At 41.7% G+C, this 18,415-nt stretch overlaps 1 protein-coding gene and 1 pseudogene across 2 annotated transcripts in view; both read right to left on the bottom strand.

Annotated features, from left to right (window-relative positions):
* Positions 1-12,800, bottom strand: part of Lypla1 (lysophospholipase 1) — a 28,949-nt gene extending 16,149 nt beyond the window's left edge. For both annotated transcript variants that reach the window (XM_050165472.1, XM_050165478.1), the window contains exons 1-2: positions 12,633-12,800; positions 12,103-12,134 (exon numbers count right to left, since the gene is read on the bottom strand). In XM_050165472.1, the coding sequence (XP_050021429.1) occupies positions 12,103-12,134; positions 12,633-12,701 (101 nt within the window). In that variant the 5' untranslated portion in view covers positions 12,702-12,800. The remainder of the gene's footprint in view (positions 1-12,102; positions 12,135-12,632) is intronic.
* Positions 12,801-13,026: 226 nt separating this feature from the next.
* LOC126486798 (39S ribosomal protein L19, mitochondrial-like) lies at positions 13,027-17,902 on the bottom strand (annotated as a pseudogene).
* Positions 17,903-18,415: the final 513 nt, after the last annotated feature.

Raw genomic sequence — 18,415 nt, 5'->3', positions numbered from 1 at the left:
GATAAGGAATAAACAAGCTGGAATCATGGGGCTGGGAATACAGCACAGTTAGCAGAGTGCTCACCTAATTTAGAGAACACTCCTATGTTCAATGGCAAGCACTACACAGACCAGGCAGGACAGTGTATACTTTTAATCCCAGCACTGGAGAGATGGAGACCAGAGGACTGGTTCAAGGTCATCCCTGGGCTATAAAAAGGCAGCCTGATAACTGGATATCAACATATAGAAAAATGAAAATAGGCCCATATCTATCACCATGTACAAAACTCAAGTCCAAAAGGAACAAAGACTTCAACATAAAGCCAGCCACACTGAACCTTATAGAAGAGAAAGTGGGAAGTACATTTGAACGCATTGGCACAGGAGACCACTTCCTAAATATAACTCCAGCAACACAGACACTGAGAGAAACAATTAATAAATGGGACCTCCTGAAACTGAAAAGCTTCTGTAAAGCAATGGACACAGTCAAACAAGATAGCCTACAGAATGGGAAAAGATCTTCACTAACCTTACCATATCAGACAGAGGTATGATCTCCAAAATATACAAAGAAGTCAAGAAATTAGACACCAAAAGATCACATAATCCAATAAAAAATGGAGTACAGACCTAAACAGAGAACTCTTAACAGAGGAATCTAAAATGGCTGAAAGACATTTAAGGAAATGTTCAATATCCTTAGTCATCAGAAAAATGCAAATCAAACCAACTCTGAGATTCCATCTTATACCTGTAAGAATGGCCAAGATCAAAAACACTGATGACAACTTATGCTGGAGAGGTTGTGGGGAAAAGGAACACTTCTGCATTGATGGTGGGAATGCAAGCTGGTACAACCCCTTTGTATGTCAGTGTGGCTATTTCTCAGAAATTAGGAAACAACCTTCCTCAAGATCCAATAATACCACTTTTGGGTATATATCCAAAGGATGCTCAATTGTGCCACAAGGACATGTGCTCAACTATGTTCATAGCAGCTTTGTCATAGCCAGAACCTGGAAACAACCTAAATGCCCCTCGATCCAAGAATGGATAAGAAAAATGTGGTACATTTACACAATGGAGTGTCACACAGCAGAAAAAAATAATGACAGCTTGAATTTTGCAGGAAAATGGACGGAGCTAGAAAACATTATTTTGAGTGAGGTAACCCAGACTCAGAAAGACAATCATCACATGTACTCACTTATAGGCGGTTTTTAAACATAAAGCAAAGAAAGCCAGCCTACAAACCACAATCCCAGAGAACTTAGACAACAATGAGGACACTAAGAGAGATTTACATAGATCTAATCTTCATGGGAAGTAGAAAGTATAAAAAGACAAGATCTCCTGAGTAAATTGAGAGCATGGGGACCTTGGGGTAGGACTGAAGGGGGAGGGAAGAGGCAGGGAGGGGAGCTGAGAAAAATGTAGAGCTCAATAAGTATCAATAAAAAAATTATACAGGAAAAAAAAAAAGGCAGCCTGGGCTACACTGAAACCTTATCTCAAAAAACCAAAATAAAACAAAACAAAAAACCCAGCACTAGAATGTACCTCTTTTTGAGTTGCTAGCCAGTAAGGTCTCATAGCCCCTCAAACATTACAGGCTACTGCCACTGTTCTTGGTGAGCAGAGCCTGACAGGAAGAACCTAATGCTGAAGACATCACACACTTGAGTCACAAACTTGGAGGCTTTACCTCTCTGGTTAGATTTCAGTGTTAGAAGGTATTGTGTATTCATCAATCCCACCCAGCCGTGAACACTGCAAGCTGCAATAACGACCTGCTTGGCAAGATGTGTCCACTGGCACAATAGTGGCATGGGTTATGGGAGTAACCAGCCACTTTCTGATTGTGTTTAAGACAATCAGATGAAACCCAAACCAAGGAGTAACTGGCTGAGGGGGATAAATATGATAAAAATACATTGTATCAGATTCTCAATGAATTAGTAAAATATTTTGGAAAAGCTGGGTCAATTGAATTTAGAAAAGCAAAGCACAAGAGCCTGAGAATAAAGAAACTGCACTTCAAAGACCTTTTGACTTTCTCTCTAGCTCTCAAGTCTGGGGTAAAAGAGCCTGTTGAAGAGTTATCTTTCAATTAATCAATGACAATAATTAATTGCAATATTAATTCATGAAAATCTTAACTATTAAATATTTTACCTCTATTATCCAAATTATAATTCAACAATTTTAATGCTATTTACTAATTGCTATTTCAGGCTTTTTTCTTCTAAGAGATGTTACTATTATTGGTGTTTTAGCCACATAAGCCACTGTTTTTCCCAACATCTCTAGCCCAATAGAACAACCCCTAAAAATAATTTTTTTATAATAAATGTTTAAAAATTATCTAGGACAGAATTTCAAAAACTCTGTATATAATGAAAGGATTAGAATTTAGACAGTGTTTCCAGATCTACAATGTAGTTTAAGAAAACAGATATAGCCAGGCAGTGGTGGCACACACCTTTAATCCCAGCACTAGGGAGGCAGAGGCAGGTGGATCTCTGGGAGTTCGAGGCCAGCCTGGTCTACAAGAGCTAGTTCCAGGACAGGCACCAAAGCTACAGAGAAACCCTGTCTCGAAAAACCAAAAAAAGAAAAAAAAAAAAGAAAAAAAAAGAAAACAGATATAAATATACCACCACAAAAATCCAAATGTAAGTACCACAAAGAAGCTATAAAGAATGTCAAGGAGCTGAAGAGATGGCACAGCAGTTAAGAACACTGACTGTTTTTCCAAAGGACCTAGAATTCCCAGCACCCACATGGCAGCTCATTCCTGCAACTCCATATCCAGAGAATGTGGCATGCCTGCAGGCAAAACACCAGCACACATATAAATAAATAAACCTGAAACAAAAGAAGACAACACAGTCTAAAGATCAGTAACAGAACACCTTCTTAGCATGCATGGCTCAATCTCTAAGACGTATAATCACCCACACACAAAAGAAATATAAAGAATCACGTCCTCTCCATGACATATGCTTGCTCACTCACACACAGTAGTGGGGTTTACAGCACTTATGATCAAATGATTTTTGACAAATGTCCTCAGACAAGTCCCCGGGAAGAGAAGAGTCTTCAGAGAGCTTAGACACAATGGAAAGGAGGTTACCTAGCACTCATGACGGCCTGAACTGAAGCCCAGCACTGGAGGAATCAGCTTAGATAACTGCATGTTCACATACAAGACAATGCAGAGCAGTATCTCACTTGCTACAATACATATAAATTTAATTAAAAATGAACCTGAAACCTAACTGTAAGAAGTAAATTTGTAAAGAAGAAAAAGAAAGGAGGGAATAAAATTCTACGACTTTGGATTAAGGGATGATTTCTAGATAGAACATCAAAAGCACAAGCAGCCGAATAAATAAAAATATGCATTCTAGAATTCACCAGGATTAAACAGTCAGTATGCTTTAAGTTAAACAAAAAGACAATCAGCAGAATGGGAAACAAAGTTTATAAATCACATTATCTGACAAGAGTCCAGTGTCCAAAATATAGAAAGGACTATTTTAAAATCTACTACAAACAGACAAAAAACTTTAAGAAATAGGCCAACAATTTGAATAGTATTTCTCCAGAGAAAATGCAGATGGCAACAAGCCACACGAAGTCCTGCACACCATCAGCCATTAAGAAATGCAAATTAAAACCCACAATTAGAAACCACTGAATTGCTAGAATAAAAACAGAAGCCCAGTTGTTAAGAACGCTTGCACAGCATTTGTTTGAGCCCAGAACAACATTAAACTTGGATGTGGAGTAAGTTCAATCCTGCACACCCTCAGGAAGATCAAACTTTCAAGGTCACCCTCTGCACAGCAAGCTAGGCCAGCCTGGGCTACACAAGACCTGTCTCAAAAGGGAGGAGAAGGATGGAGAGGGGAGAGTAGGACAGAACAAGTATGGCTGAGAACGAAGAGAAACCAGACCCCTCTGATGGCTGAACGCAAATCTGGGTCTGGGGAGGCAGTTGTGGCAGTAAAGTGTCTGCCTTCCAGGCATGATGAGCCAAACCCCCAAATACACACTTAAACAAAAACCACACGGAGGGAGTAGAGAAAGGCAGGGTCCTGGGACTCACTGACTAGCTAATCTAATCTACTGGGTAAGTACTGGGCCAGTAGGAAATAATAAAGTCTGACGGCTTCTAGGAATGACACGAGCTGTCCTCTGGTCCCTGGGCTCACATGTGCACTTCCCTGCCTGCACAAAAGAAATGAAAAGTGGCACCACCACCGTGAAAATACCTCGGGTGGAACGTTGACCCACCCGTTCTCCTCTGGCACAGAGAACTAGACACCGAAGGACGTGCAACTAATTGTATATGGGTGTTCAGAGTTGTATCATTCATAGTGGACCAAAGGTGGAAATGACCCAAATTTTCATTAATTCTAGAACTGTATAGTCATGCAATGGATTATTTGGTAATAAAAAAGTGCAATATTCATGGCAGCAGAGACAGCTCAGGAGGTAACACACTTGTTCTGCAAGTACGAAAGCCTGAGTTCCAATCCAGCACCCATGAAAAAGCCTCGCATGGCTGCTCATATCTAGAGTCCCAACCCTGGCAGAAGGAGTCGGTATCCAAGAGCTTGCCAGCCAGCCTAATCCAAACAATGCCTTTCTAAGTGAGAGAACCTTTCTGAAGTCAGTAAGGCAGAGTGCCAAAGAGGCCCCTACATGTGTGCACATGGGCACGAGTATCTGAATATTCACGTGCACTTACCACCACCACCCGATGGAAAATGTAGGATTTTCTAGTTCACAACTGTGTAATAGGGTCTCACAAAAGAAATGTAAAGTGTATAAGGTTGAGAGACATCAAAAGATAGGTTTGGGTTGGTAATAAGTCAGGATAGCCCGGCTATGGTGGCGCACGCCTTTAATCCCAGCACTCGTGAGGCAGAGGCAGGCGGATCTCTGTGAGTTCGAGACCAGCCTGGTCTACAGAGCTAGTGCCAGGACAGGCTCCAAGGCCACAGAGAAACCCTGTCTCGAAAAACCAAAAAAAAAAAAAGAAAGAAAGTGAATTAGGAACAACACTTTGAACTCACCAGGATAGGATAAAGGAGTATTTTCTCTGAATTTATCAAATACTAATGGACTGAACATTGTTAATGTAATTCTTGACTGTAACTATTGTATATAGTTATTGTACTTATTGTACATAGTTTTTCTATGTTAGGTATAACCACCTCTTTTTATTTTAGACAAAAAGGGGAAATGCTGTGACATTTTGCTTGTGTTCTGACAAATAAAGCTTGCCTGAAGGTCAGAGGGTGGAGCTAGCCACTGGCTAATTATAGAGGTCTGGAGGTCTGTAAGACAAGGGAGGGGAAGTGATACCATTGGGTGGAGAGAGGAAATGATAAAGCGGGGTGTAGACAAGAGCTCTGCCCTTTTCGGTCTAAGCAGTGAGGCAAGAGGTGACCATGGCTGGTCCTTTACTTCTCTGATTTTTCAGCTTTTATACCTATCTCTCACTCTGGGTTTTATTATTAAGACTAATTAGGACCGTGCTTCAACCCTGAAAAGCATTATGCCATGTGAATAAAGTCCAAAGAAGCCCAAGGAGTCTGAGTTCCTTGTATACGAAATATCCAGAATAATCAACACCATGGAAAAATGAACAACTGAGTCATGCCTGAGAGAAGAGCAAACTGTCTTCTGTGGGACATTGGAAATATTAAGCAGTTAAGGCAGTGAGGAAGGTGTGAATTTTATGGTATGTGAATTACATCTCAATAAACAATAACAACTGTGTCCCAGACACAAAATGATAAAAATTCTTACATAAAAAAAAAACAAAAGAAGTGGGCATAGTAGCCATGCCTTTAAATACAGCGCTTCAGAGGCTGGGGCAGGGGGATATCTGTGAGTTTCAATGTCAGCTTTGTCTCGGTCAATCTGTATTCAGTCCTTTCTGCTTTTTTTATGGATACAAGAATTTAACACAATATTTAACCAATATTCAAAACCTAATCAGAGCTGTTCTACAACCTCCATGTACACGTGCACACATGAATAAATGTATGTGTGTGTGTGTGTCTGAAAGAGGGAGAGACAGAGCACAAAACCTAATAATAAATGTGTATAATCCAAGTGTGTGGCGGTTTGTCTGGTTTAGAATTTTTGTTTGTTTGTTTGAAATGGTGTTGCTGGGCTTGAGAGATGGCGCAGTGATTAAACTCTCTTGTGCTCTTGCAGAGGACCAGGGCTAGATGCTCAGCACCAATATGTAATCTCAGTTCCAAGGGATCCAATAGACACACACAAGGTACACACACATGTACACAGGCAAAACACTCATACGCACAAAATAAAAATTAACCTAAAAATTAAAAAAAAATATAGAGCGTCTTGCTATGTAGTCCAGGCAGGCGTAGAGCTTCCAAAGCTCTTGCTCCAGCCTGCATGTGCTAGAGGGCCTATTGTGTACATCACAACCAGCTAACATCCAAGAGTCCAGGGGGACTGAATAAATCCTATACACCCACTCCAATCTGCTTATCTTTGAGAAGAGACTGCAAAGTAAAGCACGATGTCCATTATGTTCCCTATTGTGTAATAGCAGCAATGACTCTGCCCTGACCTTTGCAACGAATTTCCCTATAACATCTAAATTCTCATCAGTCTTTCCACATAACTGGCCAAGGGCAAATGACCTAACATAGGGTGGATCCTTGAGAGCGGACAGAATGCCAGACCTGCAAAATGACATGGAAATGTGAGAACAGAAACTACTATGCAAATATACCAGGAAGCAAAAGTGAGAAGCTGAGAGGCTGTAGGAAAGAGGTATGAAGAACCTTAGGGAGTTGGTTAGTTATAAATCCACTAGTAAAAATATTGTGAAAAAAAGATTACCTTTAGTAATGCCAAATACCTTCTTACAAAATACTCTCAAATATTTCAATATTAAATATGTAAGCATTTAGCATTTTAAATGTTATATTCAATTATTATTCATAATTGCCAGGCACCATCATAACCAACTGATAAAAAATAAAATATCATTAATACTGTAACAAGAATCGAAATCGTGTGTACCTGAGACAAAAAGCAACAGAGTCACTCAACTGATAAATGCGCTGCAGCTAGCTTGCCGAGACTACCACCACCCAAACTGAATCTTGATGCTGACTCTTGAACAGCATCAAGGTCATGAAAGGCAAAAAAGAACTAATCCAGATAAAGACTGAAGGACATAAATAAATGTAACCCTTAATCCTGGACTGGATCAAATCAACTGGAGGAAATATGAATGTAGTTGGGAGATTAGATGGTGACATTATCAGCACTGATGGCTATACTGTTATCGTGTGGGAATGTCCTTGTCCATAAAATTACGCACTGAGGCCGGCAGACAGCTCCGAGGGCAAAGAGGACACTTGCGATCAAGCCTGATGACCTTTGCCCTGGGACCTACATGGTAGCAGGAGAGAACCAAGTTTCAACAGCAACACTGTCCTTTGGCTGCCACATGCATACCCCTCCATAAATAAAAATATAATACATTTTGTGAAATACACACAAGTATAAAGGACTAGTAAGGCAATATGGCTGCAACTCCTTTTATGTTTGTTTGTTGAGACAGGATTTCTCTGTGTAGCCCTGGCTGTCCTGGAACTGCACCTACCACCTGAGTTCTGGGATTAGGGGTGTGCCACTATGTCTGGCTAACTTTTTAACTTTTTTTCTTTGAGACAAGCCTCATGCAGTCCAGGCCAACCTCAAATTCTCCAAGCTCACTGTGTCATGACAGTTTATGACTGAACTTCACACAGGAATACACTACCTTGCTTGGTTTTGTGAAGTATCAGTCATCAAGCCCAGAACTGCCTGCATGTTAGGAAGCACTCTACCAACTGAACCATACAACTCTGCAACTTACTCCTAAAGAGTTTAGAAACATTTACAACTGGGTAATCTGGCTGAAAGACATATGAAGCTATAAGTACTACTTCAGAAACTTTTGTATGTGAAAATTATTTTAAAAGAAAAGGTTAAACTAAGTTAAAACCCAACAGTAATGGAATATAATCTGTTAAATTAGTCTTTGTCCACACACATATGTGCAGGACCAAACCAACTGCTAAAAACATTGGGTGAAAGTTGGATGAAGAACCATCTTCACAGTCTCCAAGTATTTTCACGCACATCCCTTGCTCCTCTGCTTTAATAGTTCCATGAATAACTCAAGCTGCTACCAACTCACTACGATCCTGCAGCCATGTGTCGCCACTCCAGGTCAGGACTGGCTTTTTAATTAAAAGGAGAAAAATCAATGCAGAAAGGAAACCTGGAAAAGACCACCTTAACAAGTACAAGTGACCTGTTAAGAATTAGGGGACAGGGCCAGGCACCAGGCCCCACACATTTAACCCCAGCATTTTGGGGGCCAGAGGCAAGTGGATCTCTGTGAATCCAAAGCCAACCTGGTCTACAGAGCAAGTTCCAGGATAGCCAGGGCTATACAGATAAACTGTCTCAAAATAACAGCAACAAAAAGAATAATAGGACGAATGGCATCCCTCTTTTCAAAAACAGAAACGTTCTGCCACATAGAGACAGACTTGCCAACCAAATGCATGTGTAACAGCGAATGGGATCGCATTACTCAGGCAGCCCGGCAGAACCTGCACACATGCTGCATTAGATGATGGTAAATGCCCTGAATTTGATAACTGTTCCATGGTTATATAAGATATTGTCCTTATATAAAGAAAGCATTCAGTTTATATATAGCTTTTAAGAGTTACGTGGCATGTAGGGCACACAACAATCGCATATGCGATTTACCCGCACACCAGTATAGCAAGCATATGTATGTCAGTAAGGAAGAGATTAGTAAACCTAGATAAAGCGGGTAACAGATCTATGTTATTCTTGAAACTTCTGTAAGATTGGAAATATTTCAAAACTAAAGTTTTTAAATGCTACGAAAATAAAAAGACTGTATCTGGGCTGTAGAATTTCAATGCATTTCATTCCCTCTTTAAACATATTAATATTCTGATTCTTTTGCCATACAATTGTAGCATTTTCAAATTACAAAAGCTATTTTTATAGAGAACCGACTACATGCAATACAGAACAGGATTCCTTCAACGTTCATTTTAAGTTATTACACATTACATATGTAAGCATTGCGAATGACTTCTGTTACAGGCCTCAACACCATTGCTGCTTCTAGACTGGCTGGTTCTGAGTTTCACCACATATTCATGGAATTAATTCAGTTAACAGTTCCTTAGCGATAGTTCATAAGGTATTTCCATAGTTCGATGTTTTTTACTTTATATAAGCAACTGTAAGAAGAAACCACTCACTCCCTGCCACAGAAGCTTCTAGTATTTCTTTTTTGTTTTTTTTTTTTTTTGAGACAGGGTTTCTCTGTAGCTTTGGAAACTGTCCTGGAGCTAGCTCTTGTAGACTAGGCTAGCCTTGGCCTCAAAGATCTGCCGGCTTCTGCCTCCCGAGTGCTGGGATCAAAGGCGTGCGCCACCACCGCCTGGCTGGCTTCTGGTACTTCTAATCTGATTTTGTTCCTTCACACTTCCGCTCTTCAGCTCGAGGGATCTGGCCACACTGGACCTGCTGAGCACCTGCTTACACTAAACTTCTTTTCTTGTTTTGCTGCACTTGGTCCACAAGACCAAGCTGTGAACAAAGTAAAAGAACAAGACAAGACAAAACAAAAAACAACACCCCAGAAGTTTGGCCATTTAAAATCCTTTTAGTTGAGAGGCATGGTGGAACAAATCTCTAGTCCTAGCACTCTACGAGGCAAATCTTTTGAGACTGAAGCCAGGCCCACCTGGTCTACACAGGGAGTTCCAGGACAGCAAGAGCCACGTAGAGAAACCCTATCTCCAAAAGCAAAACAAAACAAAAACACAAACAAAAAACCCTAAAAATCTATTTAGTAAAGCAAGAGTGGAGTGATGGGTAGGTGTGTGTGTGTCTGTGTGTGTGTGCACGTATGTGTTTAAAGCAGTCTCACTACATAGTCTTGGTTGGCTTTGAGCTCATTATATAGACCAGGACTGTCCTCAAACTCACAGAGCTGCCCCTGCCTTTGCGTCCCAAATGCTGGAGTTAGAGGCCTGGCCCACAAGTTTGTCATTTTTATCAGAGTCATATAACATTTTCAGTAACCTCATATTAGACTAGTACAAATAGCAGAACTTGAAAAATAAATCACTTTTGAGAACTAGGAATGGGACTGGAGAGATAGTAAAATGTTTGTCTTCCTTGTAAGCATGAGGACGTTAGTTCAACCCAAGAAACTATGCAAAAAAGAAAAAAATTTAAAAAAAAAAGAAAAAGAAAAAAGAAAACACAGGGGCAAGAGTGATAGTTGAGTGGTTAAGAGCACTTGCTGCTCTTGTTCTTGCAGAGGACCTGGGGTAGGTTCTCAGCACCCACACCAAGGCTGACCACATCCACAACTCCAGTTACAGGCCATCTGAGAGCACCAGAAACACACACACACACACTGCACCTATGTACAGGCAGGCAAAGCACTTATAACATTCAAGGCTGTCCAGCCTCCACATACATGTTCACACACACACACACACACACACACACACACACACACACACTGTAATTTAAAAATTTTAAAAATCTAACCCTTGCTGGGCGGTGTTAGGACACCTTTAATCCCAGCACTCAGGAGGCAGGGGCAGGTGGATCTCTGAGTTTGAGGTCAGCCTGGTCTATAGAGTGAATTCCAGAATAGCCAGGGTTACATAGAAAAATCCAGTCTCAAAAAACAAAACAAAAATCTAGCTAATACATCTAATCTCTAAAGTTATGAGGGTGAGACACAATTAGTACCTTAAAGGGACAACTAGTCTAGCTCAATGCCTCCCTCATTCATTCATTAATTCATTCATTTATTCAGAGACAAGGTCTCACTATGTTGCCCAGGTTGATCTCAAACTCCAGAGTTCAAGCAAACTGCCTGCCTCAACCTCCTGAGTATTTGGAACAATGGGCCTAATAAATCCTTGCAAAAAACATTTAATAATAATTTATCTTTTTTTTGTTTGTTTGTTTTTCGAGACAGGTTTTGGAGCCTGTCCTGGAACTAGCTCTGTAAACCAGGCTGGTCTCGAACTCACAGAGATCTGCCTGCCTCTGCCTCCCGAGTGCTGGGATTAATATTTTATCTTTGGAGCTATTTTTAACCAGTTTAAAAAATTTAATTTTTTTTTAATGCACACAGGTGTTTTGCCTGCATGTCTGTGTGCCACATGTGTGTGGCCTCTGTGGAGGCCAGAAGAGCGATCAGCTCTCTTGGAACTGGAGTTACAGATGGTTGTAAGCCACCATGTGGGTGTTCAAAATTAAACCCAGTTCCTTTGAAAAGAGCAACCTGTGCTCTTAACCTCTGAGACACCTCCCTAGTTTCAACTTTAATTTTTGACAACTGTCCCATGTAACCCAAGTTCCAGTCAGATCATCGCTGAATTAAACACGAGAAAACCTCTCATCAGAAAAAAAGAATGACCAACAGAAAATCATAACCTAAAGTTAGTGCAGCATGGACCGATGACAAGTGACCGAGGTAAAGCTTCTGTGCAGCACATACAACGCCCTGGGTGTGGTCTCCAGAACCACAAGAACAAAGCAAAATCTGTTTGATAAGCCTCCAAATTAATTTTGGAGTTGCTGCTTCTGCTTTTTCTTTTTTGATTTTCTTTTTTAAGGGATCATCCACTCTCTGATCTGGGCCTCCATATGCTTCGTGTGACTGTTATTTCTCTTAACAGACTCAATTAGTCCTTCTCAACCTGCTCTGAAACTTTAATTCCCCTGAAAAGCTCTCGATTGCACACTGCCTCTCTGCACACTCCACTCCTCTCTGCCATCCAATACCCATCCAAAGAGCAGTTAATTTTAACATGTTCCAGAGACAAGCTCAAAGACTCGAGGGAGGAAGTCTGGGGGGGTCTCCTCGCCGGGCTATGGGAACCGCGACTGGCAATTTTCAGTCTTCGTCAGCATGCAACCTTTGACCTGTAAACAGCTGCATGACCCCATCTCATTCTTGTTACTAATAACGGTACCTACCCAGTATCTCCCAATCCGTGAAGGAAAATAACCTAAAAGAGAAGAAGACAAAATAAGCCCACACTGAACTGTTAACACACTGTAGCTTTGGCTTAATTACAAAAGCGAATGAAGGGCCTAAAAACTTAACAATGGAACAATGTTCTGCGAGCTAATTAATTTCTATACGCCTTCCTTTTCATTCCTAAAATAATGCGGCATTTCAGCGCCGAGAGGCAAATCACAGTCTGATCAAGATAGTCGTCTCCCTAAAGTCAAGTTACGAAAGCCTGACACACACAGCCGAATTCTTCCATCACGAAAGTTTCCGGGAGCAAAAGTTAATCTGAGCTCCCGCGGCACAGACACACACGCCGGGCGGCTGTTTCAGCACCAGCCCTCGGCACTGCTTCTGGGGTGAGGAGTGCGCGGCAGGCAGGCTGGGGTTCCCAGCCCCGACCCGGGAGAGCCCGCGGGGCGGCGCGGGCGCACCCACGCGCGGCGGCCTGGCTCCCCGCGGCGCCCCTGGGCCCCCAGCCCCCGCCACTCACCGCGGCGGTGGCCTTCCGGGCAGCGGGCACGACGACGGGCAGCGGGGCCGACATGTTGTTACCGCACATCCACCGGCTGGCGGACAGCGCGTCGGAAGCGGAAGGGAGCTCGGGCGCCCCGGCGGCCGAAGGGCGTGCGAGCCGAATCCCTGCCCGCCCCTCCGGGCGCGCGCTCGGGCGCGTGCGCGCCCACGCGCCGCCCCCACCCTCCCCTTGCTCCGCGCGCTCGACCCCGCCTCGGCTGCGCGTGCGTGCGCGTCACAATGCAGCTGCCGGCCCCGAGCAGGAGCCAAACGGGGCCCCCGGTTTCTACACACAGGGTCTCGGCGAGCCGTGGGTGGCCGGATCGAGGCCAGGCGGGGAGAGCTCTAGCTGTGAGCTATTCCCCTATCTCCAGACAGGTCAGCGTCATTAACTAGAGGAGGGAGATTTACTGCGGTACCAGCCGGTGTAAGCATGGGCCATGTTTTTACACGAGTTGCATATTTAGTGCATACCTGATTGAGTTGAGAAGGTTCAAAGACAGACTTCTAAGGCCAAAATGCCTTGACCTTCAGAAGCCTACAGTTGAGTGAGGAAACCAAAAGCACTTTTTTTTTTTTTTTTTTTTTTTTTTAGGAAACATTCTTTAAGACTGGGAAGGGATTGATGAACCAAATACTTAAAGACAGTCCACTTTGTTAGATTGTTCATACAAGCCACGCCCACTCCCTACCCCCCCTTTTTCTCTCTCTCTCTGTCCTCCTTCTCCTTCTCCCCCCCTCCCCTAAGTAATAAATATCCAATTCTATTCTGTACGGTATGTCTGCCCATGTGCCTCCTACCCGCTGCCTGCTCACACATAAATACAACAGATCTCTACATAGTTACGCTAATATTCTACAGCATAAACAAATACAACAGAGCTCTACATAGTTGAACTAATATTCCACAACAATTACCCCCCAAAGTCTCCTCCCACCCTTTCCATTATTGCTGTTTGTTTTGTTTTTATTTTATTTAGAATGCTACATAAAATGTAGCTTCCTAGTAAGTTTTTGAAGAAATATAGTGTGTACAATTGAGGGTCCATACATGCTAGGGTGTGCATGTAGAAGGCAAAAGGCAGCTTTCAGAAATTAGTTCTCTCCTTCCAACCGGGCTCCAGAACTGAACTCGGGTCATCCAGCCTGAGCAGCAAGCATGTTTACAAAACCTGCAGAGCCGTCTCACCATTCCCAAGATCAAGACTTCTTTGATGCTTCTATTTCTTCCCATAATGCAGCTTCGATTTTTGAAGTGTCATATTCTCTTATCATATCAAACTCAAGCCATGGCTGGCTCCACTTCTGGGCTTCTTTCATTTGCTCCTCAGTTAAAGCAAATTGGATCCCTTTAATGTTGAAGTACGGACATTCCCGGCGTTTGGACCACGGCTTTGGCTTCATTTTAACTCTGAGCTTTGTTAACAGACACTTCCTGTCAGGACCTGCTTCATGTTAACATCAAAGGTGCTGAGCTCCAGGAAGGTGTCTCGTAAATACAGCAGGCTGTAGTCCAGCCGCTTCTCCAACTTCACCACCTGGATCTCGTGAATTCGAGGATTATACAATTCAAAACAAATCTGCATACCTTGTCCTTCAATCGTGTTTCTAAGGGTGAAAGGAGCCCCAAGCCCTTTCCAGACCACTGGATGCAAATCCCCGGGAACTGGCTGGTTTTTCCACTGGCATATGGGTCAGCTGTGTTGACACGCAGTATTCTTCTGATGTATTACTCTGGGATGTGAAGGACCTTTCTCCGTTCGAGCATATCTTTTCTTTCTAGCTGAAATATCAGAGGGTTTGTTCTGCCCCTTGGAGGAATGAATTCAGGACTCAGGAACCTTCTCTGTTTCGGAGGTGACTTGAACCCACTGGGCTCAGAAGGTCCGGTGCTCTGAAGCCAGCTGGGTTCTGTGCTGACACAGAAGACATCAGATGCGAGTGTAGCAAGGCGTGGCCTGGCCGTTCGAAGCTCCGAGCCAGGTTCGGGGACACCATACAGCCTTCTGCCAAGGAGGCCGCCATGTCTACACACCCTTCGTAGTAATTTTAAGTATCTTCTTGGTGCTCTTGTCAAGTCATTTGACTTTACATACATTGGTTTCCTTTTGGTCTATGTGTTTGTCTCCATTCCATAAAGAAAATTCCTTTGGAATTTTGATAGGGAGTGTATTGATCCCGTAGGTCTTTTCACATAATGTAAGCACTTTAACAATATTAATTTTCCAATCCATGAGCATAGATATCTTTCCATTTATTCATTTGTGTCTGCTTTCATTAATGTTATCAGCTTACAGATATTTAATCCCAGGCTAGATTTACTTCTTTTTTTTTAATTCCTTGACACATGTGTGTTTGTTGTATGTGTGCATGCTTGTGCCATGGCACACATGTGACTGTCAAAAGACAAATTGTGGGACTTGATTCTTTCCTTTCACTATATGGGTTCTGGGATTGAACTTAGGTTGTTAGTCTTGGCAGCAAGAGCCTTTCCCACTGAGCCATCCTGCTGGCCCTATTTTATGCTATTAAAAACAGGATTGTTTTCCTAAATTCTTTCTGGTATTTTTCTGTTAGCATATATCAATACAACTAGTTTTTGTATATTAACTTTACATTTTGCAGATTTTCTGAATTCGTTACATGGTCCTAACAGTTTTTGATGGAGACTCTAAAGTTTTCTCATAGTGACATCTGCAGAGGAATTTTACTTTGCATAAGCAAAATTTTAATGTATTAAACCCATATTAAGGAAAGTATCAAGTTACGTAGGTAAAAAAAAGACAACTGAATAGGAACATTCAATATTATTAGATTACCAGTTTTCTCAGACTTAATCAACCATGTAATCCCCACTAAAATACCTATATATTTTATTTTAATAACAATTTTATTTAAAATTTTGGTTATATGGTTTTTAAATTTTATAATTATGAAAGTCACCAAGATGGTAAAATAATCATGAGAAGACTCCTCAAGGGTCTTGAAGAGGAAATAGAGAATCTAGAAACAGCAGCTTCAGAGTGGCCACTCAAGAAGCAACTGTAAAAGTGTTGTCTGTGCCGTTTCCATGGCAGCAGCTTCTTGTGTCTTTTCTTCACAGTCTAAGGTGTTTCAAAAATATGTTGAGATCTTTCTTTGTTGCTGCAAAGTGCCTCCCTGCCTCCAACACTCATCTTCAAAACCCTGGCACTGTTGAGATGTCTTGTGGTCTTAGAAAACATATTCTCGGAGTTGATACCACTGTTGACCTCAAAGATGCTAAGTGCGTTTTAAGTATTGATGTGATATTGCCAGATACAAAGGACTGAGGTTGTTCAAGCAAAAGAAAGGTTAGAGCTTTTTCTTTAGACTTAAAGGGCCTCTCTGAACTTAGAGCCAGACACTATTGTTTTTGTATTTGGGAATGATTCAGGGGGTATTGTAAAGAAAACAGAAACCATTATGGACATACCAGTTAGCAAGGAACAATTGGATGCTATTTTACTATCTGACTCAAATGTGTATACTTTAGAAAGAATATTTGAAGAAGAAAATTTTGCCTTGTTGGGGATTACAAATGGCTCCTGAAAAAAAATACAAAGAGGATATTTTATTAATTATTTAGGCTATAAAATAGGTTTTCAAAAAATTAGACCCCAAAAGGTGCAAATTAGGAGAAATTGATTGCAGACTCTCAGTGACAGGTTTCTAGGCATCTGAGTTTGGGTCCAGGTGCTGATTTCTGGGTTTGTCTTTGCTGGCTGGGTGTTTGCTCCTTGGTTTTTGTTTTTACTCTGTATATTCAGAGAGCGTGTTGGCTGTGTGCTGCCTGTTCTGATGGCCTGCATAGATGGTGTTTTTATGGGGAATGCCTGCTGGTATTAAAGGCTCAGGAGAGGGGAGGCCAAGGAGGATGGTCTGTTACAGAGCTTAGGGCAACTCTGGGGATTGGGATTGCATCTGGGGGACAGAGCGAGTGGGGAAGGTACAAGGGCACCTTTCATTTACAATGTATTTGATATAGATATGCTATAGAGATTTGCATTGATATGGATCTTGGCTTATTGATACAAATTTAAGGTTAGTTTTGTTATATGTATATATATATATATATATATTTCTGCTCTTGATTGGGGTATTGTGATTGTGTTAGTTCATTTAAAAATGTAATGTAAAGAAGGGCAGAATGAGGAGACGCCATGGATCTGACGCTGGAGATAGATGTGCTGGAACTTGGCTGGTAGGCCATGACCTCGAGGTGATGCACAGATTAACAGAGATGGGCTAAATTAAGATGTAAGAGTTAGTCAATAAGAAGTTAGAGCTACTGGGCCAAGCAGTGATTTAATTAATAAGTTTCTGTGTGGTTATTTTGGTTCTGGGTGGCCAGGACAAACAAGCAGGCCCTCCTCCTACACTTTCATGTTAAAAGAACAACAAAATAATTTAGGTAAAAATTTTAAATGATTAGTGTGTGTCAACAATCTAGTTAGAAGTAAAGAAAATATATTATGTCAAACTTGCATCTGAATGTAAACTGTTAATAGTTACTTCTAAATGCCTGCTATAATAAAACTTAAAACCTAGTTGGTTAATTTAAGCTTACTGTTTTCAGGACTGTCAAAATGTTTGATTTATAATTGGATAGTTAAGGTAGAATGTATGTGTTCACTGTCTCACATTCAGCTTCCTTTGTTTTCAGTGGAAGCTACTTTATTTTGTTAAAAATAAGTATTTTCCATATTTTGTGAAAAAAAACCCCACAGTATCCATCAAGTAAGAAAGGGAAGCTGAGATAGAAAAGTTAAAGTTAATGAAGTATTTTTTCTAAGGTAGGTTAAAAATGCCTTTTTTTTAGATGAAAAGTATAAATTACTTCTGTTCTAAAGTAACAGGTTATTCTCTAGCGGAAATAGGCAAACGAGGACAAAGCTAGAAGGTAAAATATACGCTGTAAAAATGCTGCGGAAGGTGGGTGTGGTGGCACACACCTTTGATCCCAGAATTCTGGAAGCAGTGACAGGGGTATCTCTGTGAGGTCAAAGCCAGCCTGGTCTACATACAAAGTCCCAAGCAAGCCAGAGCTACCCAGTAGGACCCTGTTCTAAAAAAAATAAAAATACATATTGGTCATTTGTGAGCCTTCATTTAAGAATTATCTGTTCAGTTTATTAACCCATTCATTGCTTGGCAGGCTTCCTTGTGTTTAATAGTTGTAGTTGTTTGTAGTCTAAATGGCAAAGATTTTTCTCCTATTCCATAGGCTGCCTTTTCACTTTGATGATAGCTTCTGCATGGCTGGAACCCCTGCTCACCACTGCCCAAGATGGGAAACCCTATCTGCCCCACTTTCTCCAATCTGGCCCATTCTGAGAAAACTCTGAACTGAGGAATGGCACCAAGAGCCCAGTTCCATATTTCTGGCATCCGATGATACAACCAGCCTTCCTGACAGGACCAGTCCACCCAAGTGCCTGCCAGGGGCTTGGCTTTTAACCATACTGGGGCATTCCCAGGACCTGGCTATCACTCCTTGTCTAAGGTCTGCAAAACTGCCCTGCCTTAGCTCCGGTGTGACTTCCCTGGCTCTGTTCTTTGGGACTGGTGAACCTTTCCTGGGGCAATGCTCAATAAACCTGCATTTATCTGTTTTAATCTGGTCTGATCTGGACTTTTTGAATCACCAAAAACCTTTCAGTTTCCTCTGTTTAATTTTGTATAATTTTGTTTCTTAATTCTTAGGTTTATATTCTGTGCTACTTGTGAAAGACCAGGATA

This window comes from Alexandromys fortis, unplaced genomic scaffold (assembly GCF_014885135.2).
Source record: "Alexandromys fortis isolate MF-2015 unplaced genomic scaffold, M_Fortis_MF-2015_v1.1 scaffold_18, whole genome shotgun sequence".
NCBI classification, from domain to species: Eukaryota; Metazoa; Chordata; class Mammalia; order Rodentia; family Cricetidae; genus Alexandromys; species Alexandromys fortis.
This window is presented reverse-complemented; position numbering and strand designations above follow the sequence as displayed.